Source organism: Tamandua tetradactyla, chromosome 7, assembly GCF_023851605.1.
Source record: "Tamandua tetradactyla isolate mTamTet1 chromosome 7, mTamTet1.pri, whole genome shotgun sequence".
Classification (NCBI taxonomy): domain Eukaryota; kingdom Metazoa; phylum Chordata; class Mammalia; order Pilosa; family Myrmecophagidae; genus Tamandua; species Tamandua tetradactyla.
Genome location: NC_135333.1, coordinates 88508656 through 88534342, shown reverse-complemented (window position 1 = coordinate 88534342; position 25687 = coordinate 88508656). Strand labels below are relative to the sequence as shown.

The following is a 25687-nucleotide window of genomic DNA, read 5'->3' as shown; positions in this document are numbered from 1 at the left end:
GGGTAATACTGAGTGGTGGCACTCCCATTTCCACCCCTTGGTTCCTGGATCCATGGATCCTGGCCGTGGGAGAAACAGCACCATATAGTGGATGCTGATTCAGAGCATACACAGCTTCCTGGAGAACATTACCCCAGCCCTTCAAGGTATTAACACCTAGTTGGCACCGTAAAGAGTTTTCAAAAGGCCATTCCATCGTTCTATCAATCCAGCTGCTTCTGGATAATGGGGAACATGATCAGACCAGAGAATTCCATGAGTATGTGCCCATTCCTGCATTTCATTTGCTGTGAAGTATGTTCCTTGATTAGAAGCAATGCTGTGTGGAATACCATGATGGATAAGGTGTTCTGTAAGCCCCACACCACTGGACACCTAGAAATTTCACTGAAGTGGAAGGCCCCTGTATTTTTGTTGGATTTATCTCCCATCCTCTGACACACAAATGCCTTACCATTAAGTCTAGAATAGTTGTTACTTCTTGCTCACTAGGTTCAATCAACATGATATCATCAATATAATGGACCAGTGTGATGTCTTGTGGGAGGGAGAAATGATCAAGGTCCCTGCAGACAAGATTATGACATAGAGATGGAGAGTTGATATACCCCTGAGGTAGGACAGTGAAAGTATATTGCTGACCTTCCCAGCTGTAAGCAAACTATTTCTGGTGGTCCTTACTAATAGCCATCGAGAAAAAATAGCTATTTTATATATAACTGCATACCAGCTAGCTATACCTGGTATGCAGCTATAGCCAGATCAATAACTGCATACCAGGTACCAAGGGATGTATTGATTTGCTCAAGCACATCTGGAACAGCACCTGCAATTAGAGTTACCACCTGGTTGAGCTTATGATAATACACTGTCATCCTCTGAGACCCATCTGTTTTCTGCACAGGCCAAATAGCAGAGTTGGATGGGGATGTGGTGGGAATCACCACCCCTGCATCCTTCAAGTCCTTAAGAGTGGCAGTAATCTCGGCAATCCCTCAAGGAATCCGGTATTGTTTCTGATTTACTATTTTGCTAGGTAGGGGCAGTTCTAATGGCTTCCACTTGGCCTTTCCCACCATAATAACCCTCACTGCACAAGTTAGTTGCCGATGTGGGGATTCTGCCAGTTGCTCAGTATGTCTATACCAATTATACATTCTGGAACTGGGAAAATAACTACAGAATGGGTCTGGGGCCCACTGGAGCCACTGTGAGACGGACCTGAGCTAAAACTCCATTGATCACCTGGGCTCTATAAGCCCCCACTCTGACTGGTGGTCCAGAGTGATGTTTTGGGTCCCCTGGAATTGATGTCACTTCTGAACCAGTGTCTAATAATCCCCAAAATATCTGATCATTTCCTTTTCCCCGGTGCACAATTACCCTGGTAAAAGGCCGTCAGTCTCTTTGGGGAAGGCTTTGTGGAAGATTAACAGTATATAGGGCAGTGTAACAGGGTCCTTCCCCAAAGGGACCTGACCTCCCCTTCATTCAAGGGGCTCTGGGTCTGTAAACTGTCTCAAGTCTGGAAATTAATTAAGGGGCCATGACTCTGTGTTTTTGTAATTCAGATTAGATTTCTGTTCACTTGACCTAGAACTCTTTTGTTTATACAGCTTGTATAAGAATTTAGTAGACTGCCTTTCTATTGAATTTCTAGGTACCCCATGATTATTAGCCCATGCCACAAATTTCTGTGAGTCAGATTATTTTAACTCCTGCTTTGAGTTCACTGTCTATTATAATAGCCACGTCTACCCTGTCTTTGGTGATTAAGTACTGCCACCTGGCTTCTACCAACTTGGGATCACATCATACCCATTGTGTTTAAGGATTCCAGGTCAGTGACAGCAGTTCCTACAGTAATATCTGACCTACAGAGAAGTGCAACTACAGAGCTCTTCTGGGATGATGGTGCTAGTCTCACAAATTTATTTCTCACTGTTCTGGTAAAAGGTGCATCCTCCAGACATTCCTGGGGTGTAAGAACAGGCTTTGCATGAGAAATCCACTCTAACATTCCAATCCCTCTAAGCCTCTGGATCCCTTCATCTGCATTATACCAAGGCAGTTCTGGCATTTCAACTTTGGGTAATTGGCCACCTTTTGATCCATATTTCAACTAACCATCCAAACAAACTGTTAATACCTTTTCTAACCCCTTGAGCTATAACATTGAATGCAGAATCTCTGCTTAGTGGGCCCAATTCAATAAATTCAGCCTGATCCACCCTTATATTCCATTATGTTGCATGCTTAGAATCCATTGCTACACATACTCCCCTGATTTCTGTCTATATAAATTAGAAAACTCACACAGCTCTTTTGCAGTATAATGTACCTCCTCATGTTGATACTTTGTATCTCACCTTTAGGGGCCTGTTGGGACTTTAGTCTAGTTATAGATCTGGAAGAAATGAGGGGTGGTGGGAGTGGGTCATGAAAAGAACTAGAAATATCTTCCAAGCTATTTGCTTCAGGGCATGCATTTGCAGTTTCATCTGGTGAAACAGGATTAATCACTCTAGGGCTAATCCCTTCAGGAGGAGGTTGGGTGGCCAACTCCTCAAGGCAGGCTGGAGGTGGGGTGACTGTGCCCTCAGGGCAGACTATTACAGGGTTATCTAGAAAAGACTCAGCATGACTTAGGGTTTCAACCTCACCCCTGACATCATTATCAATCCATATGTCACCATCCCATTTTTCAGGGTCCCACTCCTTTCTAACCAATGCCCTCCCTTTAATGGCAGACACCATGCAACATTGAGATTTCAGTTTACCTTGTAAAGTCGCTACTCTAAAAATAATATTCTGGTCTGATTTTCAGAGCTTTCAAGTCTATGGCTACCAGAAATAAGATTTTCCTTCAGGATACTCATAGAAACATCTACATCTGTCAGACAGTGCTTAAGCTTCTCGTTTGAAGCCTTAAGCCCATCCCTTTCACCCCTTAATGTATACAGTGTATCTAACAACAACCAACCAACATCTCTATACCTCTTATTTCTACAAAACTCTGTAAAGGTATCAAAAACATTATCCCCCAGAGCCTGGCTTCATACAAGAGAAGCATTAGGAGAATTGAATGGTGATATTTTGACTATCTCTTTTGCCAAGTCACTCCGTAGATTGGGAGTGTCATTCTGATTATGGGAATCAGAGTTCTTAGTGCCTTTGAGTACAGTCAGAGTAGAAAACCATTCATAAAAACCCATTTTTAAGATTCTGTTTCTTAAGAACCACTCCTGGTACCAAATTGTATTAGTTAGGATTCTCTAGAGAAACAGAATCAACAGGGGACTCTTGCAAATATAAAAGCTATAAAAATGTCTCGTAACTGTGGAAACGCAGAGCCCAAAATCCGCAGGGTAGGCTCTGAAGCTGACGATTCCAATGGAGGGTCTGGATGAACTCCACAGGAGAGGCTCGCCGGCCAAATCAGGAAGAAAGCCTGCCTCTTCTGAATCCTCCTTAAAAGACTTCCAGTAATTAGATTAAGCATCACGCATTGCAGAAGACACTCCCCATGGCTGATTACAAATGGAATCAGTTGTGGATGCAGCTGATGTGATCATGATTTAATTCTATGAAAGGTCCTCATCATAGCAGACAGGCCAGCACTTGCCCAACCAGACAAACAGGTACCACCACTTGGCCAAATTGACACATGAACCTGATCATTACACCCTTTAATTGCTATATAGTGTCCTTCTTTGTCTCTTATGATGTCTTTACATTTAAAGTCTATTTTGTCTAGTATTAGTATAGCTACTTCTGCTTTCTTTTGGTTGCAACTTACATGGAAAATCTTTTTCCATCCTTTCATTTTCAATCAATTTGTATCCTTGTGTCCAAGATGAGTCTTTTGTAAGTAGTATATAGCTGGATTATGTTTCTTAATCCATTCTGCCAATCTGTATCTTTTAATTGGTAAATTTAATCCATTAACATTCAAAGTTATTACTGAAAATGCGATTCTTGGTTCCACCATCTTTTTTTTAAAATTTTATTTGTCAGATCTATATATTATTTTCCCTCTTTCTCTTTGTATTCTTTAAATTATCCTTACTGGTACTCTTCAATTCTGTGCCCTCTCCAGACCTCCTTCTCCTGTCTTTTTTTCAGCCAGCAGAACTCCTTTTAGTATTTCTTGTAGGGCCAGTCTCTTGTTGACAAATTCTTTCAGGACATCTTTGTCTGAAAACTTTAATCTCTCCCTCAATTTTGAAGGACATTTTGGTTGGGTACAGAATTCTTGGCTGAAAGTCTTTCTCTTTCAGGATCTTGAATACATCATACCACTGCCTTCTTACCTCCAGGGTGCTAGTTGAGTAGTTTGGACTTGGTCTTATTTGATTTCCCTGTGTGTAGTAGATTGTTTTTGTCTTGTCACTTTCAGGATTTTCTGCTTCCCTTCAACATTTGACAGACTGTTTAGTATGCACCTTGGGGAAGGCCTATTTGGATTTACTCTTTTTGGAGTTCTTTGGGCTTCTTTGACTTGTATATTTATGTCCTTTATGGGGGTTGGGAACCTTTTCCCCATTATAGCCTCAGCTACTCTTCCTTGCCCTTTCCTCCTCTCTTCTCTTTCTGGAACACCAATGATTTTTATATTTGTACACTTTGTTTTGTCTGTCATTTCTCTGAGTTCCCATTCAATTTTTTTCCATCTTTTTTGCCATTTGCTGTTTTGAGTCTTCAAAGTCAATTAATTATCCTTTCCTCTATATCACTTATTCTTTTTTCTGTCTCTTTAAATCTGGTGTTATGTGCCTCTAATGTGTTTTTTATTTGGTCAAAAGAGTCTTTAATCTCTGTGATATCTGCTATTTTTCTATTTATTCTTTCAAATTCCTCTTCATGCTCTTCTACTATCTTCTTTATCTCCTTTATGTCATTTTATGTTCCACTTATTTTATTAAGTAGAGTTGTATAAACATCTTTGATTAGTTGTTCCAACATCTGTGTCTCCTCTGATGTTTTAATTTGGTCATTAGGCAGGGCTATATCTGTCTGCATTGTGATATTCTTAGTGATCTTCTGTTGTCTTCATGGTATGTGAATATCTTGATTGATTTAGTTTGGGAGTTGATTTCTTTCAATAGTGTAAGGCCTTGGGTTTGTGGGATGGTTGTTCAGCAGGGAGCAGGGCACAGGGTGGGCACTCAGTGTAGTGATTTGTTTCAGGGTAGATATGGGTGCAGGTTGGGATATTACGCTGATGCTTGTGAATGTGTGTGCCCAGCAGCCAGGGAGGATGTAGCTGTGTGGGTACACCGGTCTGGGGGACTTAACCTTGATGTGCCCTGGTCTAAGACACTGGGCCCTTTGTGTGCATGTGTACAGCTGTGGCAGCAGGTTGGCATTATGCCTTCATGAATTGGGGGCAGATGTGACCCAGCTGCACAGGTCAGCACTTTCTCAGAGCTGGGAAGTGTGGCTGAGGGCTGTGCAGATGTGCAGTTCTAGGACTGCTGTAAAGTGCGGTTCCCAGAGCTGAATGACGTGATTGGGGGCCCATGTGCGTGTGTGGACCTGGGAGTGCTGTAAACAGATGTGCAGAGCTCAGGCAGGACAGAGTGAGGCTGTGCAACATTATGGGTGGGGGATGGGGTGGGGCAGGGGTAACCTAGGTAGGATGTTAGTGCCCGCAGCTTTTATGCGCTGGCAACAGCCTGCAGGGAACAGGGAGGGGGATGTATTAGTTGGGAGGGGTATAGAAGAGGTGGGTTGGGCTGCCCTTGGGGTGGGGGTTGAGGACAGATACAGGCACTGGGGGCTGGTGGGGTGGGGACACCTGGAGCATGAGGAATGGGAGTGGATGACAGAGTTCAGGTGTGTGGGGTGTGGGGTGAGTTGCCGGTCACGGGACTGCACTGGTGAGGGTAGCATGCCCAAGGAACACAGCCTGGCTTACTTCCTCATCCCAGGCTCCTGTCCATGCACTCCTGTGGACTCTGTAGCTCTGTGCCTCCATGCCAGGCTCCAGCTTTCTGCCTCTCAATTCCTGGCCTCTGCAACCAGGGCTGGCACATGTGGTACAGAATGCTCTCCCAGGTCAGTCACACTCCTGAATTGCCACCTCAGTCACCCTTCTGTCCCTTCTCTAACTTTTCTGTGGAGCAGGGCTAAGCTTGAGCTATTGTATTCAGCCATCTTCCTGGAAGTATCAGGGTATTTATTCAAAGTCAAATGCAGAAGTTCTTCCTAGTTATTTTCACTTAAATCTCAATCATATTCAGCTATGAGAACTGAAAATTGTCAACCATTTAAGACAAATATCAGGGTTTTGCTTCACTTTATTTCTCTGTATTTATGTAGCACATCAAAGCCATATTACTATAACATCACTGAGCTAGCAATAGGCAGGTATTTTGAGAGGTAGTAATAAATGTTATAGAACTTGGTGCTTTGAGAAAAGTAAGAAGCTATCCAAAGGCCAAAAGCAAGAACTCAGAAGTTCATTTATAGGGAGTAATAACTACTATATGGTAACTGCTAAAATCTCCTGGAGTATGGGATATTGGTATTCATTTAACAAATATATAGTGATTGTCTGACACCTATCGGGCATTGAAATAGGTGATAGATGTCATCATCATCACCCTAATAATAATAATAATAATAGTAATAATAACAACAATAATAAACACTAGTATATGAATACTATACTTCATATATTGATTGCCATGTGACCAGTACTATTATAAGTGCTTTATATATATTAACTATTATAAACCCTACCACACTCCTGTGAGTTGAGTGCTTATGGATAAAGAAACAGACACACAGAGATACGTAATTTGGCCAAGGTAACATAGCTCATAAGTGATGAAAATGGAATTCAAACCCAGACAGTCTTATCCCCAAATCAAAACCATATACATGATTTGCAATGGATGGAAGTGGCCAAAGGGTATATTGACTGAGAAATGGAATGGGGAGCTTTGGTGAATACATACAATGGAGTATTAAGCAGCTGCAAGAGGGAATGAAGTTATGAGGCATGCAATTAGGTGAATGAATCTTGAGGTCACTAGGTTGAGTGAAATAAGCCAGAAACAAAATGACAAGTATTGTAATACCTCCTTAATGTGGACTCTTTATAATGAACAGACTCTGAGAATTGAACTTGAGAGCATAGGTAATCAGGGGAAGGCCTATTGTAAAGGTCCCTAAAGCATAGGCTCTTACAGCAGTCACATCTATTCCTGAATTGTAACTGTTATTTCTAAATTCTGAGATGCTGAACACTTTGTGTATAACCAGGTCATTCCCTGGAATCTTAGGTAATGATGTGACACCTGAGATTCAGAACTAGATTTCCACAGCTATAAGAGTCAGCATTACCCCATATAGCAACTGTTTAAAAAGCTGAAAAAATGAGATATACAGCTCTCTCAATAAAATTGAATATTAAAAAAAAAACCCTATACATTAACATTACTGTGGTAGTTAGATTCAGTTGTCAACTTGGCCAGGTGAAAGCACCTAGTTCTGTTGCTGTGGGCATGAGCCAATGGTACATGAACCTCATCTGTTGCTGATTACATCTGCAGTCAGCTAGGAGGCATGCCTGCTGCAATGAATGATGTTTGATTTAATTGGCTGGTGCTTAAATGAGAGAGAGTGTAACATAGCACAGCCCAAGCAACTCAGCATACCTCATCTCAGTGCTCGCAGCTCAGCCCAGGCCTTTGGAGATGCAAAAAGAAATCACCCCGGGGAAAGCTGTTGGAACCCAGAGGCCTGGAGAGAAGGCCAGCAGAAATCACCCTGTGCCTTCCCATGTAAGAAAGAACCTCAGTTGAAAATTAGCTGCCTTTCTTCTGAAGAACTAATGAAATAATTCCCCCTTTATTAAAATCCAGTCTGTTTCTGGTGTGTTGCATTACAGCAGCTGGAAAACTAGAACAATCACCTATGCTATGAGACCAAAGGTAGAGAGGTTTATTTTGTGCAAAACCTAATTGATCAGACATCATTAAAAGATATGAATGAAGCAGATCTGGTTAGGACTAAGATAAATCAGACTAAAGGGTAAAGGATGATATTGACTATATTTTAAAACAACTTCTGTGTGGGACCAAAGGAAGAGATGTTTATTTGGTGCAAAATTTATATTCTCTGTAGCACACTATCTAATTTAACTAGTATGGTCAGCTTATTTGAACACCATAATTACATGGAACCCTGAACAAGGAGTGAAATCTTGTTGGCTTGTACAGTTTAGTGTGATATCCCAACATACCCCAGAGTACTCTGGATTGAAGGTAGAGAAGTATTTACTAAGTGCCATTGAAGGACTGGTGGAAAATGTGGAAATATTTAACTTCCCCACCTAGGGAAGTTCTGGCATTCTCTCAAGCATTAGGGACTGCCAACTTGATGGGCAAAGCTTTAATCTTGAGTATTTGCCCTTACAAAACTTCTTCCTGAAGAGGAGACACTAAGCCTACTTATGTTATGCCTAAGAGTCACCACCAGAGAATGACTTTTGTTGCTCAGATGTGCCTTCTCTCTCTAAGTCAACTCCTCAAGTGAACTCACTATCCCCCCACCCCAATGTGGGACATGACTCCCAAAGGTGTAAATCTCCTTGGAATTGTGGCACATGACTCCTGGGATGAGCTGGGCTCTGGCACTGTGGGAGTGGGAAAGCCTCTGGAACCAAAACGGGAAGAGAAATGAAACAAAATAAAGCTACAGTGGCTGAGAGATTTCAAATAGAGTCAAAAGGTCATTCTAGACGTTATTCTTATGCAGTATATGGATATCCCTTTTCAATATTTGGTGTGTTGGTGTAAATAGAGAGAAGAATCCAGTAGCTTTGATTCTTGAAGATGATTATATAGCTATATAGCTTTTAATCCATTCTGCCAGTCTATGTCTTTTGATTTGGGGAGATTAACCCATTAATGTTTAGTGTTATTACAGTATGGGCAACACTTTCTTCTAACATTTTGCTTTTGGATTTTATGTCATATCTCATTTTTCTTCTTTTTACCTCCACTGATAGTCTTCATTTCTATATCCTCTCCTCATCTCTCTCTCCTGTCTTTTCTTGTCCATCTCTAGTGCTCCCTTTAGTATTTCTTGCAGAGCCAGTCTCTTGGTCACAAATTCTCTCAGTGAATTTTTGTCTGAAAATGTTTTAATTTCCCACTCATTTTTGAAGGACAGTATATTAGTTAGGGTTCTCTAGAGAAACAGAATCAACAGGGAACACTCACACATATAAAATTTATAGAAGTGTCTCATGTGACTGTGGGAAGGCAGAGTCCAAAATCCGCAGGGCAGGCTGTGAAGCTGACGATTCCGATGGAGGGTCTGGACGAACTCCACAGGAGAGGCTCACCAGCCGAGACAGGAAGAGAGCCTGTCTCTTCTGAATCCTCCTTCAAAGGCTTAGCGTGATCAGACTGAGCATTACTTATTGCAGAAGACACTCCCCTTTGACTGATTACAAATGGAATCAGCTGTGGATGTAGCTGATATGATCATGATTTAATTCTATGAAATGTCCTCATTGCAACAGATAGGCCAGCACTTGCTCAACCAGACAGGTAGGTACCAACACTTGGCCAAGTTGACGTATGAACCTGACCATGACAGTCCACCCCTTGTCAACTAGGCAGCTGTATATATATCACTTTAAAACATACCTACTTTCTAAATAAAAAACATTAAAACACATTTTTTTTCTTTCACCTAACAATACTCAACTGTCCTGCGTATAACTGGAAACACATTAAATCTCTCCAGAATAAGGTGCAAGTCCTTGGGTAATATTCATTCTTAAACTTGATATCTTACAACTTAAATAGTATAACATGAACAAAACAGCATTACAGTCCTCGTTTCTGTAACTGATCACGTGGTCATAGTTCATATTTATCACTACCTTCCTCCACTAACCATTCCATGTTCCCTTTACCCTCAGCAAGCACTTCAGCTGGCCATGGTTCTTTGCCTGGTGGGGTGACCCAAACCTTCATTTCTGAAGTTTCAGAACCATTGGTAGTCCTGCCTAGATTGGGTTGTTGCAGCTTTCCACTGATTTTAATCACAGGGCATGGTAGTACTAAAAGACGCCCTAGGGGATCTCCTATATTCCAAGAAAACTCTTCTTTACCCCCATTATGTAGTTGAAGTCCTACATCCCCCTGATAGTCAGGGTCAATCACCCCAACCAGTAATGTAATCCCCCTCAAGGCTTGTTGATCCAGGGGCATGAGTAGCCCAAAGTGACCAGGTGGCAGTCTTACATTCCAGTTCAATGGAATCATTATCGTTTCTCCTGATGGAAGCACTTCCCCTTTTGGAAGTAAAACCTGTAGACCAGCAGAGCTCAAGGTCACAGGGACAGGAAGCAAACATTTTCCTAGTGGACCACTAGGGGTAATAATGAGTGGTGCCACTCCCATTTCCACCCCTTGGTTCCTGGACCCATGGATCCTGGCTGTGGGAGAAACAGCACCATAAAGCGGATGCTGATTCAGAGCATACACAGCTTCCTGGAGAACATTACCCCAGCCCTTCAAGGTATTAACACCTAGTTGGCACCATAATTGAGTTTTCAAAAGGCCATTCCATCGTTCTATCAATCCAGCTGCTTCTGGATAATGGGGAACATGGTCAGACCAGAGAATTCCATGAGCATGTGCCAATTCCCACACTTTTTGCTGTGAAGTGTGTTCCTTGATCAGAGGCAATGCTATGTGGAATACCATGATGATGGATAAGGCATTCTGTAAGTCCATGGTTGGTAGTTTTGGCAGAAACATCACATGCAGTGAGAGCAAACCCATATCCAGAGTATGTGTCCATTCCAATCAGAACAAATGGCTGCCCCTTCCATGAAGGGAGTGGTCCAATGTAATCAACCTGCCACCGTGTAGCTGGCTGGTCACCTCGGGGAATGGTGCCACCTGGTCACTTTGGGCTACTCATGCCCCTGGATCAACAAGCCTTGAGGGGGATTACATTACTGGTTGGGGTGATTGACCCTGACTATCAGGGGGATGTAGGACTTCAACTACATAATGGGGGTAAAGAAGAGTTTTCTTGGAATATAGGAGATCCCCTAGGGCGTCTTTTAGTACTACCATGCCCTGTGATTAAAATCAGTGGAAAGCTGCAACAACCCAATCTAGGCAGGACTACCAATGGTTCTGAAACTTCAGAAATGAAGGTTTGGGTCACCCCACCAGGCAAAGAACCACGGCCAGCTGAAGTGCTTGCTGAGGGTAAAGGGAACATGGAATGGTTAGTGGAGGAAGGTAGTGATAAATATGAACTATGACCACGTGATCAGTTACAGAAACGAGGACTGTAATGCTGTTTTGTTCATGTTATACTATTTAAGTTGTAAGATATCAAGTTTAAGAATGAATATTACCCAAGGACTTGCACCTTATTCTGGAGAGATTTAATGTGTTTCCAGTTATACGCAGGACAGTTGAGTATTGTTAGGTGAAAGAAAAAAAATGTGTTTTAATGTTTTTTATTTAGAAAGTAGGTATGTTTTAAAGTGATATATATACAGCTGCCTAGTTGACAAGGGGTGGACTGTCATGGTCAGGTTCATACGTCAACTTGGCCAAGTGTTGGTACCTACCTGTCTGGTTGAGCAAGTGCTGGCCTATCTGTTGCAATGAGGACATTTCATAGAATTAAATCATGATCATATCAGCTACATCCACAGCTGATTCCATTTGTAATCAGCCAAAGGGGAGTGTCTTCTGCAATAAGTAATGCTCAGTCTGATCACTCTAAGCCTTTGAAGGAGGATTCAGAAGAGACAGGCTCTCTTTCTGTCTCGGCTGGTGAGCCTCTCCTGTGGAGTTCGTCCAGACCCTCCGTCGGAATCGTCAGCTTCACAGCCTGCCCTGCGGATTTTGGACTCTGCCTTCCCACAGTCACATGAGACACTTCTATAAATTTTATATGTGTGAGTGTTCCCTGTTGATTCTGTTTCTCTAGAGAACCCTAACTAATACACTAGGCATACTTCCTTTTAAGCTAGGAATAAACTTAGAAATATAGATTGGGAAAGATCTGAGAGTCTAGGTCAGAAATTTGTTGCTGAGAAGACAAAGTCAGATTAGAACTCAGATCATCTGTTGGCCAATCAGGTCTTCTTGCAGAGAAACCCTTCCTCCCACCTTTCTTCCCTTCCTGTGTTTTATTATTATTATTATTATTATTATTATTATTATTATTATTATTTTATTCACTTATCCAATGCTCTTTTTACTGGTACCTACTATGTACCAGACTCTGTGGTAAGGGTAAAGAGATGGGTTTCTACTCCTGATTCAATTACTCCTGTGGATCTCAGTGTGGACCTTGGACCAGTAGCTTAAGCACCAGATAAGAACTCAGTCTCAGACTCCACCTTAGGAGTGAGGCCCCTCAGTCTGTGCAGACCCTCCAGGTGATACTAATGCACACTAAAGCTTCACTACAAAACACATCTTTGACTGACCTCACCAGGGAGAAGGGCAGCATATTTTAAACTAGCAGAGCTAGACTCCTGAACCAGCATTTATTCTGAGATCACAAATGAATGTCACCTACCTGAACTAGCTCACTTTGACAGCATACCTTTTCTGTGGTGACAACCAGGTAGCCCTATTTGTCCAATCTCTTAATGCGCTTAGTGTGTATAAATACAGATATGAATAAGCTGGTTACATGTTGTTGTTGTTTGGTATAGATACATTCTAAAGACTAAATGAAACAGGTGAGGAAGCTTTCCTCATACCCTTCAAGGATTCTAATTACTTTTAATTTCAGTGTGTAATGGACCTCATCTAAGGAACGCAAACTGCAGGGACAATAAAACATTTTTATGCTACGCTGCATGCAGGAGAGCCTGCCAGAGTTCGGTGGAGCTCTGTCCCCAGGCACCCTGATCTCTATTATTCCTTTCCCATGATTAAACATGCAGCTCTGCTTTCAGGTTTTTCAAGGACACACTGAAAGGCTGCAGGAATTCACGTTCTGCTGTTCCACTACCAGAACACTTATGCTGTCCTCGGGGTTGTTACTTATGCTGTCCTCTGGTTTGCTCGCATTTCCTGTGACTTGTAGGTGGTGCATGCTTGCCATTTTCATCTAAATTGAGAGTTGGTATTGAAAGTCTTAAGCTCATATCAATGTTTTTCCTTAAGGAATATGATCTGGAGACAGTTATATCTCTTTCCTATCAGAGGGGCACCTCAATGGATAATTTTTTCCCAAACACATTGTACCAGTGCTTTGTTTGTGTATGGTGCACCCACGGAAGTGAATCAGACCTTTGGGAGAACAGCATGGTCTGGGACTTTATGCAGGCAGAGCAGAGCAGTCTATTTTTTCAGTAAGTACGCACAACAAATGAACTATGATGTGTTATGGGTTAGTTATCAAATAGTCTAAAATTACATTATTGTCTCCCACAGATATTCATTGAGTGGTACTATGGACAAACCAGTATCCAATGGTGTGGTACACAGACACAGACAGACACATGCAAACCTTAAATCATCATCATCACCATCAAGTATATATTCAGTGCCTACTGTGTACAAGCCAGTGTCCTAGACAATTGTGTACAGACACAAATAAATAAATAGCTATTGCATGCCTTTATGTACTGAGTGCTCTGATTAAGGCCTTTATAGATATCATGTTCATTATACCCTCTCAGCACCACCACAAGACAGGTATCATTGTCACCATTTTATAAATGAGAACGTGATATATAAGGTTGTTAAATAATTTGATCAAAATCACTTATTTTAGGGAAATGAAGAAACCAGGTCTTAAATCCATGTCTTTCTCAATCCAAACACTGTAAGCTTTTCTCTGTGCTTCCAGAAATTTGTGTCTAAGTGGAAAATCAGCAGGCGTATATTAAAAAAACAAAATACCTCAATAATGTAATGTTGCAAAAACCAAGTGACAGGTGAGGGGTATGGAGAGTAGGTGTTAAAGAAAGAGAAGGCAGATAAGGGAACTGTTCCAACAGGGTCCAGAAAAGAAGATCAGAAACACACCAGATATTTTAACAAAGATTGGTCACATGGGCATCAGAGAATTGAAAAGCAAAATGGAACCCTAAGGTAACACAGAAAGAGTAACTGTAGGTTACTGCTAGGGCTGCTCCCACTGCAAGGGCTGAGGGAACAGAGACAAGGATTTAGAGTTATTAGCACTTAAGAGCTTGGAGGAAGTGCCATAGTTGGGAGCCAGTTTTCTAATGAGGATGTGGTGATGGGCTGGTGGTGGTAATTCTGCGAGTGAGATTTAAAGCTGCTGCTAGAAAAGTCGGGGGGAGAATCCGGAAACTCTAATCAATTGCCACAGGAATAACACCTGCTAGTGAAAAACCATTGCTGAGGAGATACACACAGGATTAAGAAGCAGCCAAGATGACGAGGAAGCAGACCAAAGAAACAAGTTGCCCTCTCCTTCCCAAGCTTTCCAGGATCCCTCTCACGCCCCCTATGGGTGGTGCCTAGCATGGATCCAGCTGTCAAAACAGAAATGTTTGGAGCCCTCCTACTCCAAGGGGAGAGAGACCACTTGCTGTCCCACCTCCGCACTGATTAGTTCATGAACTAGAGAAGAGGCCCTTTCTGTTCCACAGATGACTACATCTATGATGCTGGATCATTTTGCTCTTGTGAACTCAAAATAGCAATGTTTACAGTCATATCCTCTTTATCTTGTCAGATTTTCCAGTATGACTTAGTGATCAGTACATGAGTCCACTGACTTAGCCCTTTTTAATTTTATGAGTTATTCCTGATACATTCCCTCAATTTCAAGTATGTTCAATTTCATTTCCACTTAGGACATATCTTGCAAAAAAAAAAAAAATACCTGTTTTTTTTTCTTTTTCCACATTACTATCTTCTGATAAAAACTGCTCATTATTTTTTATCACAAATTGTAGGTGAGAATAGTTAAAGCAAAAAGGATCTTCAGATAAAATGCACCAGTGGCTCCCCAGACCTCCCATCAGGGCTGGTGCATGATAACATCTTCTCTAGCGAAAAACAGAGGCGATGTTAAGAACAGTGGGAGGTGCCAAGGCATGGCAGTTAAGGGTGAGGGTCTGGCCTGGTTTGGGTTCTGGCTCTGTGATCTTTGAGAATTTATTTAATCTCTCTGTACCTCAGTTTTCTAGTCTATAAAATAGTTGTAATAGTAATAGCTGTCCCACAGAGAATTGTGAGAATTCAATGAGTAAGCGCATGGAACAGTAAGCACTCAATATATGCCAGGTTATTATTATTATTATTATTATTATTATTATTTATTTATTTATTTTTTTTTTTTACATGGGCAGGCACCGGGAATTGAACCTGGGTCCTCTGGCATGGCAAGCAAGCGTCCTTGCCTGCTGAGCCACCGTGACCTGCCTTATTATTATTTTTGAACAATTTAAGGATACTAACTGTTCTTTCTTTGGAAGATGTTTTAGTTTGCTAAAGCTGCCAACATGCAATATACCAGAAATAGATCAGCTTTTATAGAAGGGATTTGTTAAGTTACAAGTTTACATTTCTAAGTTCTTAAAAATGTCCAAATTAAGGTATCCAGAGGAAGATACCTTCACTTTGAAGAAAGGCCAATGTCTGTCACATGGGAAGGAATGTGGTTGGCATCTGAGGAACTTGCTCCTAGTTCCTGGCTTCTAGCTTCTGATTCTAGTGGATTTTTATCCAAGCATCTGTGCACCCTCACTTAGCTTCTCTAGGATAAAACTCTGGGTTTTAGCTTAGCATCCGCCCCGGGTCTGGAGATTTCTTCTCTTCAAACGTCTGTGTCCTGGTTTCATATGGCTTCTCTAAGCATCTCTGTTGACACTCCAAGCATCTCCAAATATCTGCACATGAGCTTTCTCAAAAATGTTTCCCTGTGTTGGCTCATTTAAAATCTCAGTAAACGAAATAAGGCCCACCTTAAATTGGCAGGACCACATCTCCATGGAAACAACCTTATCAAAAGGTTCCACCCTGAACCTTCTGCCCCCACAAGATTGGATTAAAAGAACGTGACTTTTCCAGGGTGCGTAACAATTTCAAACCAGCTCAGAAGAACTGCTCAATATCCAGAAATCTGAATGTTTTAGAACCTTGCTATGAAAGACTCTGAAGGTATATAAAAAAAAAATGAACAGAATTCAAACAAGAATTTGTTCAGGTGTTTAGAATTTATAAAGCATTGATTTACTCGTTCAACAAATATATGCCATGTGCTGAACATCATATGGCAGACCCTGAGACAGTGCTGGACATACCATGGGCAGCAAGGCTCTCGGGGTGGGGACAGTCTAGTAGAGCTTTTCACTTAAGTTATTTTATGTGATCATAATCATTTTGGGGTAGGGTGTTATTATTATTTATTACCCCTGTTTTCAAGAGAGAACTGAAACCACATTAGGGGAAAAGATATACCCTGGATCACACAGGAGGTAAAATTTGGGCTGATTTTCTTTATACCAAAATAATAGGCTATATGCAAGTCTAGTCCTACCCCAGGAAATGTATCTCTTTTCTTTTAATGGAGGTCTGTGAGAAAATCTGCTTAATAAATTTGTATAAAGGTCAGCTTTTCTGGTACACTGGTAAAACAAGATCATGTATATCATTTGGAAAAAATTCCTCAGTAAAACTTGGCTAAGGAATTTGACAATTGGGCCTCTAACCCTCTCAACTCTTGCTATTTCTTGAGTGAGCAAAGAATGTGAGTTTATCTTTAATGCCTTCTGGCTTCCCCTATTTGTCATCCTTTCCATTTTGTGTGTGTGTGTGTGTGTGTGTGTGTGTGTGTGTGTATGACTTTTTTTTTCCCTTACCTTACTATTCCCCAAGATGAAACTTTAATATGCTAATATGACTTCTGGGTCTCCTAGTAAGGGAACAGGGATATAATGCTCCTTTTCTCCTTCTGTTCACTATTTTTTCTTCCATATCTTTGAAGTAATGTCTGCTAAGGGGTTATTTGATAATATTTTTAAACTATGGTTTGTAGTTTACATTGGGGTTCACTCCTTGATAATATTTTAAGATAATGAAACTGTTAAGTTTCGAAGGAAGGGGATTGTGAGATGACAGCCAAGGGGTTAATTTTATGTGTGAACTTCTCCCTCTATTCACTGCACGCATTGGCTTCTTGCCCAAATTTTAGCCTTGTTCCAGTTTCTCATAAAGCTATAGCTATTGGAGTGAGATATTCAGGTTAGATACATACACTTTTGAGGTAGTATGACAGGTACATGTCATACACAATCTCATAAATCCTTGCAGCAGTAGTCTTCTACCACTCAACTGTGTGAAGAATGAATACAGCAGATCCATGAAATACTGGCTTTGCGTGCATCATCCTCTTTGGCTACTTATCTACGCTCTATGCCTGAGAACAGATGTTTGTTGTGGGTACAATTCCTTGTTCATGGAACAAGGTCTTGAAGATTGTGAGACTTGGATATAGAACTCCAAGCATCTGGCTTGAGGACAAATGCCAAGTGGTTAGTTTAAACCTAGAGAAAGAGGAAATAGGGAGACGTTCTTATTCCATTTCAAGTAGGACCTCTTTTACAACGGTGATAGCAGTCTATTTTCCAGTTTTTTAAAAAAGGGAAGAGCTGCTCTCTGAAATCTCAGTATTGAGGTTTACTGACCTGCAACAGATAAGTTTCCTAAGAAATCTCAGTCACTCACACATCCCATCCTTATAGGGTAAAGAAGAGAGCTACCCTACCTGTGACTGGTCAGTGGCCACAGGTGACTTTGACTTGTATAAGAAAAGTCACTGTTTCCCTTAACTGTTTCAGCCTGAAGATTTGGCAGCAATGCTAGCGCTTTTATAGAGGGAAATTAATTACTTCATTCCATTCTTTTGTTGAAAAATCTTCCTACCCCCTTGCAAATAATCTTCCCTTTTCTTGAACAGCTCCTCTCTGAAGAGACCAACAATAGTACATTCATCAGAAGAGCTGCAGTTGGAGCCCATGAGGAGGCAACTGAGCGCTGGGACCAGGGCGGCCGGGCTAGAGGTCAGTGTCAACTGTCTCCTGTCTCCTGGGAAATTGGTCTCCCAGTCTTTCCAAAGGCAGCTCTTAACCCAGGCATATAGAGACTTCCATTTAATTCTATTGATTGTAAAATTAAAAAAAATAACACAATTGTTTCATACATAAAGGCAGTCATGTTTCTATTAACAATGGCTGCATTCTGGGCTTTTGAGAGCCATTATTGCTAGGTTGGGGGAAGATATTATGAACAGTCATTTCCTTCATCTGTAGAAAAAGAAGAAGAATCAGAACACAAGGCTTCTTTCTCAGTTTTCATGTTGCAAAAGAGAAAAATGACGTCACCTGACTTTTAAAATCACTGTCACCTGTGTGATGTCATGGACGCAGAGTACCACATGGATTAGTGACCTGTGAGGCATAACAGTACTTTTTTCAGTTTTGAAAAATTATAAGCCACCCTTCCACAGAGAACTTAATTGCTCAATATGGACAAATCTTGTAAAGGGCATTTAATAAAAACAAAGATGTAGATACATGCTGTCTGGCAACTCTTGACAACACAAAATGACTGAAAATCTCAAAAGGCTTAGCCATTTTAGAGAGATTCTATGCTTATTTTTCTTTAACATTTCAAGTTTACTTTTGGAAATTTAAGAGTGTAGGATCTGATGAGTAAGGCTAATATTTGTCTGGTGCTCTGGCCACCAAGCTCTAAGCCCTGGCTTCCTCTTGCTCATATACATGGGTTAATGGAAGCCCTGTTTAGGAAACTGAGTGACAGGAAATTGGCAAATCATCTAATAAACAATAATAGGGTACTGGTTGTAAATTATTATATATATAATTATTAAATGGAATCATTAAAACAATGAAGTATATTTGTAATTAAATGAAAGGGCTATAAAATAGACTATAATGCATAACCCATTTTTGTAATAGAAATATTTGGAAACACAGAAACACAAATATATACTACATATATATATATGTATGTATGTGTATATGTATGTTACATATATATGGAGAGATAGTGGTAGAATATATACCAAAATGTTGACTAAAGTTCTCTCTGTTAAATTTTAGAGTTTTATTCTGTTTTTTCCTTCTTCTGACTAAAGTGCACTGACTACATTTGTTGTGTGCTATTTTTTACATAATAAGAAAAAAGTTAAAACCCTAAATAGTGGATTGAGGATTAAAAAATAGCAATTAATTACTCTTTGAAAAGAGATAGGTATTATGAACTAGAAACCTGAAATAACTTTTAAAACCATTTTGGAAAGTTAAAAAAACAAGTCTAAACAATCTGGGGACAAAGTCTTAATAATTGTTTGAATTGTCCAATTTTTCAACTGTAATAACTATAGCTTTATGACAATTTTCACAAGCTAAGAACAGGTATCAAAGTAAGTCATCAATTTAGAAAAGGTAATTATAAAAAATCCCATTTTTTATATCGATTGCATTTAATTGTACCATTTAGAAGAATAATATTATATTCCCTTTATCATCAGTGATTTATTACCACAATGGTCAAAGAGTTATAGTATATAAAGGTATTATGCATTTGGGACTCTGCATTAATTTTATTAGGAAAATGATGGAAAGGAGGTGTGTCTAGATGTGGACTTCATTCCCTGACTTCTTCCTTTGGCCAAATTACACTCTGGTTCCTCTACATTTTCTCGTTGGAAGCCTCGGCAAGTTATTCCCTCTGAACTTTATCCCTCACCTGTCATAGGAGCAATGATACGTTTGCATGGAGATGTTTACTTCTCTTCCCACACTTCTACCCTTTATGCAAGATGCAATAGCACATTTGCTCTAGAAAGTCTTTCAGAAATATAAACCCAGCAATTTGAGAATCTTAACTGAGAATCAAGAACTGAAGCATCAAATACTTTGGCTTGTCCGTGAATCCATGCCCATGTCCAAGTTTACAGTTGCAAGTTTACAGTTCTAAAGCCATGAAAATGTCCAAACTAAGCCACCAACAAGAGGTTACTTTCACTCATGAAAGGCTGATACCATCTGGAACATCTGTCAGCTGGGAAGGCACGGGTCTAGCGTCTGCTGGGTCTGTGGCTTCTGGACACCTCTCTCAGCTGGGAAGGCACATGGCATTTCTCTCCTCATTTCATAAGGCTTCCTTGGTCTTCTACATCTCCAAAGGTCTCTGGCTGTGTGGGCTCTGTCAGCACTGAGCTTTTCCCAAAATGGTTCCCTCTTAAAGGGCTCCGGTAAGCACTCCACCTTGAATGGGTGGTGACACATCTCCATGGAAACCATCTAATCAAAAGTTACCACCTGCAGTTGGGTGAGTCACATCTCCATAGAAACAATAAAGAAGCTCCCACCCAGCAATATTGAATGAGGATTAAAGAACATGGCTTTTCTGGAGTATATACAGATTCAAACCAGCACAGTAGGTACTATTGTTCTCAGCTTGAATTGAATAAATAGGTTGAAACACTACAGGATTTCCCTCAGCACATCCAGCCACTTAATCCTGAACTAAGATAGTTTATGTTTCAGTAATGCATATATCTATCAAACATTTATTGGCCAGGCTATTAAGAGTGTGGGTAAGCCAAGATGAATAAGGCTGTTCCAGCTCCCCAGAGGGCACCAGTCTGGCAGGGATGACAAGCATGGCATTAAAATTGTGACTCTTTAATTTGAGGTACAAACAAAATCCAAAGTCTCTTGGAGGGATGATATAGTTGTTCCCCTGAAATATTTTCTAAAAATGAAACACAATCAGTCCTGTGGCTGATATTTCTTGGTTGCCATTCAACTAAGGTCTCTGTTTAAATTCAAAACTTGATTTGACAAATGGGTAAAAAAAAAAAAAGGCTTTGATATTTTTATCAGCATAAAATTTGTCAGTGCCTCCCAAGCTCAGGATGAAGTTAAATTCAGAAGTATGAAATGGCCACAGATTATAGGATATGGGTGCCATTCACCAAAAACACGGAGCTTCCATTCTCTAGATGCTCAAACCCTCAGGCATTAGTGCTCTGGACCTTTCTTAAAACCTAAAAACTTCTTTCCAGCTTGTTATAGTTTGCTAGCTGCCGGAATGCAACACACCAGAGACAGATTGGCTTTTAATAAAAGGGGGTTTATTTTGTTGGTTCTTCAGAGGAAAGGCAGCTAACTTTCCACTGAGGTTCTTTCTTACGTGGAAGGCACAAGATGGTCTCTGCTGGTCTTCTCTCCAGGCCCCTGGGTTCCAACAACTTTCCCCGGGGTGACTTCTTTCTGCATCTCCAAAGGCCTGGGCTGAGCTGCTAGTGCTGAGATGAGGAATGCTGAGCTGCTTTAGCTGTGCTACATTGAGCGCTCTCATTTAAGCACCAGCCAATTAAATCAAACGTCACTCATTGCAGCAGACATGCCTCCTAGCCGACTGCAGATGTAATTAGCAACAGATGAGGTTCACGTACCATTGGCTTATGTCCGCAGCAACAAGACTAGGTATGCTCACCTGGCCAAGTTGACAACTGAATCTAACTAACACACAGCTGTATGAAATTTTCTGTGCCCTGTATGAGAACAGTAATGAATTTTCATATTAACAAAATGTGGCTTGTGCCCACAGATGTTGGTAATTGCATGACACATAGACTTCATCTCCAGGATGACCTGAAGAGGTGGTCACCAAATCACATAGTGTTAGCTTCTACAAAAGATCAAGGGAAGGACAGCTTGAGGACAAATTGCTAGCAAAATGTGTTTAAAAAAAGAAAAGAAGAAAGCCTCCCAGGGGTTGGTTATTATCTACAGATAGGCAAAAGGATGGCAGGTGTTCTTCAGTTATGGTACTATGAAAACCCCACCTTCTCACTCATGCCTCTTGTTGAATACCTTGAATTGGTACAGAGAAGAAGCTCTGTGAAACTACAGGAAGATACTATTTTAATAAAGACTACAGTGCCAAATATTTTGGGGAAAAAATAATATCTTAAAGACATAAAGGGTTTGAAATTGTTCAGGCTTTGACTCAATTCAAAATGAACTATAGCCGAAAAGAAAAGGGCAGTGGAAAACAAAACCTTCCCAAGTTTGTCAAATTGCTGTTTTATTGATACATTAACAAATGGACTTTTTGACTACTAACTTTTTTTTTTCACATCACATATTCTTATTGGAAATGTAGAGGGCTGGAAATACCTTCCAGAGTGACCACAGTAGGCTATTGGCACATTTGACAAAGTGGGCCAAATTTTGATTTGCGTAAACTGCTCTATAGTCAGTGCCACCAGCATCATGAACATGAGTTGTTTGACAAATAAAATTTACCTGCTGAACAATATATAGGGTGACTACCACCCCAGGTTGCCTGGGAATGAAGTTTCCCCAGGATGTGGGTCTTTTATTGCCCCTGAAACTGCCACTAAGCTGGTACTGTCCCAGGCAAACCGGGATGGTTGGTCACACTACAATAAGATCAAATGTTTACATTTTCTGTTTCATATCTTAAATTCACATGACATTTAAAGTGCTGAGAGGAAAAATACCCTTTTCAGTCCACAAACTTCTATTTAGTTTTTTAAAATTACAGATGTATTAGAAAACGTAACTTTTTTCTTTTAAATAAAAGAAACAATGACATATACCTTCTTTTGTAAAACTACACTTTCTCATAGTTCATAAGGTATGGTGGAATCATTTCATTATTTTAAAGGGTATCAAAGCTTTGGCTTTAAAAAGAAACAAACCCACCTAAGAGCAAGAAGTGAAATGGCTCCTGAACAAAGGAGAGGATACAGTGTTACGAGCCAGAGCCACTGCACTGATAATGCTGGTGTCGATTCTGATTGGAGCACTGACCTCGCATATGGTCAGAAGAAGGGCTCAGAGCAGCTGTGCATCCCCGCTGCATATTCAGATTACTGAAAGGAAATGATGGAATAGGCAGCTCTCTGTCTTTTCCTTCTACTGGAGCCTCCTTGAGGAAAAGACAAGCTGGAATTGAGGCGGGAAGAGCAGGGGACTAGAACTCTACAAATGTGCACCAAAACCTGAAGAACTTCCCCTTGTACCTAAGAGCAGAGCTTCAGGCACTTCTGTTTATTGGCTCAGATTCTTATTTTTTATTGCCTCAGATTTTAATAAGAGCTGAGTGGTTTTTAAAATACATTTTAAAAGAAACATGGCACATATTGATAATTAATTCTGATTTAAAATATAGGGTGCTCCATTTTTACCCCTTGCTTTCATATTGTGCCTGTCATACGTAAACGGAAAATGGTTCACGTCTGTCAAATGAAAGGAGCCGGATACAAAGAAAGATGGAAATTTTGTGTTTCTGACTTTTTAAAAGTGTATTTTATACATACCAAGAGAGACGAAGTAAATTAAATCTACTAAAATGTTATTAGTGTAGAATATTTCTGGGTGATAAAATAATACATGTTTATTTCATTTTTCTCATTTTTCATTATTTTTCATTTCTCTAAAATAAATGTGTGCTATTTTTTGAGGAGAAATAATAATTTATCAAAAAACATTTTTTCAAAGAAAATAAAACACTTGGCCTTTAACATCTATTAGAGAAAGTAATCAACTAGTAAACATTTCTTGACTGTTGGATAAAACAAAGAAAAAAACATGATCCATGTCCTCATAAAGTTTAAAATATGGCAGGAAAAAATATAAATATTTGATCATGATTATAAAGGCCAATGTTTTTCATGTTAAAACAGAAATTTTAATATTCTTTTGTGCCACATGCTACTTCAATAAATACATTGAAAAATTTCACTGATTTTTAGAATCTGACTATATCTTAGAGTGTGAGATATGTTACCCCCAAATAAATAAAGCATTATGGATAGTTGTCCCAAAACGGCATTTAGTGTTTAGAACAATTTAGAATCCAAATTGTTCCAAACATTTATGAATGCTCACCCTTCCTTCAATTATGCCCCCTCTTCGTTTGTTACGCATCCCACTAATAGGCATCCATGTTGAGTCTCGCTGTTTATGGAATCAGTGGAAAACCAAACCAAATGGAAAGAAAGAAAAGGACTGCGTTTGAAGACCTTTAAGAACAATTTTTGGATTATGATTGGACCCATTTTAATTGCGGTTTTGCTAGTTTATGTCAGTCATTTTCCTTTTGGGCTGAGGTAGATACCTATAATGTGATAGCTCTCTTTACCATCTATAGAACTGAAATAAGACGGATCATCTCTCTTCATTAAGGAGCTACAGATAAAGGTGATGCTATCTTCCACTTACTGATAAAAAAGTACTTTTTCTAAAGCAAGGCCTTCAGGAAAATTAAACATCCAGGCAATCATACTTTATAATGACCACTAAGGGTTTTTTTTGTTTGTTTTTTTACAGAAGCTGTGAGTTTACAGAACAATCATGAATAAAATGGCCACTAAGTTTTTTAAGGGATGAGGTGGCATTTAAATGACTACAAGTATAAAAAAAAGAGAGACTATTATTTTCTTCAGTAGATCAGCTGAAAAAAAACTGGTTTCTTCCCTTCTCTGAGAAATCCAGCTTGCTATTGTTACTATGGCAGCAGATTGTCTGAACACTGGAGTTTCTCTAACTCTCATGATTATTAAAGGAGAAGGAAGGAACATTTTATTATTATTATTTTTTAAATGTCAATGTTTTTAAGCTCTTGGATGGTTGGAAATACAGGTCAATAATAAGAACACATTGCAAAAGAGAAGTTGGGCAAGGGACTTAGAATAAAAGCTAGCCAGGCCTAGCGGACTTTGCCATCTGCAGTGGTGGAACTGAGATTTCTTGGTTGGCCTCCCTGGACTCCTGAGTCCTTTCGCTTGGGTCTTGCTCTCTCTCTGGTGCTTATTTCGCGTCTGGGGAATCCGAGTTGGTGATAACATGTGGATGAAAATTCATTCCTTCACCAATCTACAAGTGCTCATTGAATGCGTACTATATACTGTATTAACATTTGGACAACCAGACAAAATTACTGCCTTCATAGGCTCACGTTCTAGCTGGGGAGATAAGCCATAAACTAACAAATAAACCCATACATTATGTCAGATAGTAGAAGCTACTGAGGACAAATAAAACAGATTAACATTAGTAATAGGAAATTTTTTAAAGAGGGAAGTGCTAAAAAATTTAAATTTCTAAGAGAACCATATTATTTTAATTTACCTGTAACTAGGCCTGGTAGACTGATTATATATGAATATGCTCAGTAATTCATTGATTTAACAAATATTGACTGACCCATATTTCCGTTTACCAAATACTGGGATAAGTGCTAAGGAAAGGGAGATATCAGCCCTGTTCCAGTGTTTAAAATTTCACAGCGCCTTTAATAAGGCCTCAAAATCTGGGGTCTTAAATTCTATCTGGACTCTACTTTTCAGCTCCTTTGGGTAAATTCCCTGAAGTTTTCCAAATATGCTTAACTGATCTAAATAATGCCTTTTGGGTATTTTGATGTTTCTTACATAGAAAAGGAAGTTTAAAAATTCACTCTCTGGCTTACAGTTTCACCGGCAATTTCCTTTATGGGACTTATGACCTCAGGAGGTAGTAATGGAGGAAAATATAAATGGATTTGGAAAGGATTTGAACAGATTTGTAAATGGCAGAGCCATTCCTGGCAACTAAGAGAAGCTAAAGGTCTTTAGGGTATGT

The 25687-nt window shown here is 40.0% G+C and overlaps 1 protein-coding gene across 1 annotated transcript in view; it reads left to right on the top strand.

Moving 5' to 3' along the window:
- Positions 1 to 5443: 5443 nt before the first annotated feature.
- The window catches only part of LOC143690526 (uncharacterized), a 109317-nt gene continuing 89073 nt past the window's right edge, over positions 5444 to 25687 (top strand). Inside the window, exons 1-3 of the mRNA XM_077168223.1 lie at positions 5444 to 5582; positions 5934 to 6060; positions 17956 to 18058. Coding sequence (XP_077024338.1) covers positions 5558 to 5582; positions 5934 to 6060; positions 17956 to 18058 — 255 coding nt within the window. The 5' untranslated portion in view covers positions 5444 to 5557. The remainder of the gene's footprint in view (positions 5583 to 5933; positions 6061 to 17955; positions 18059 to 25687) is intronic.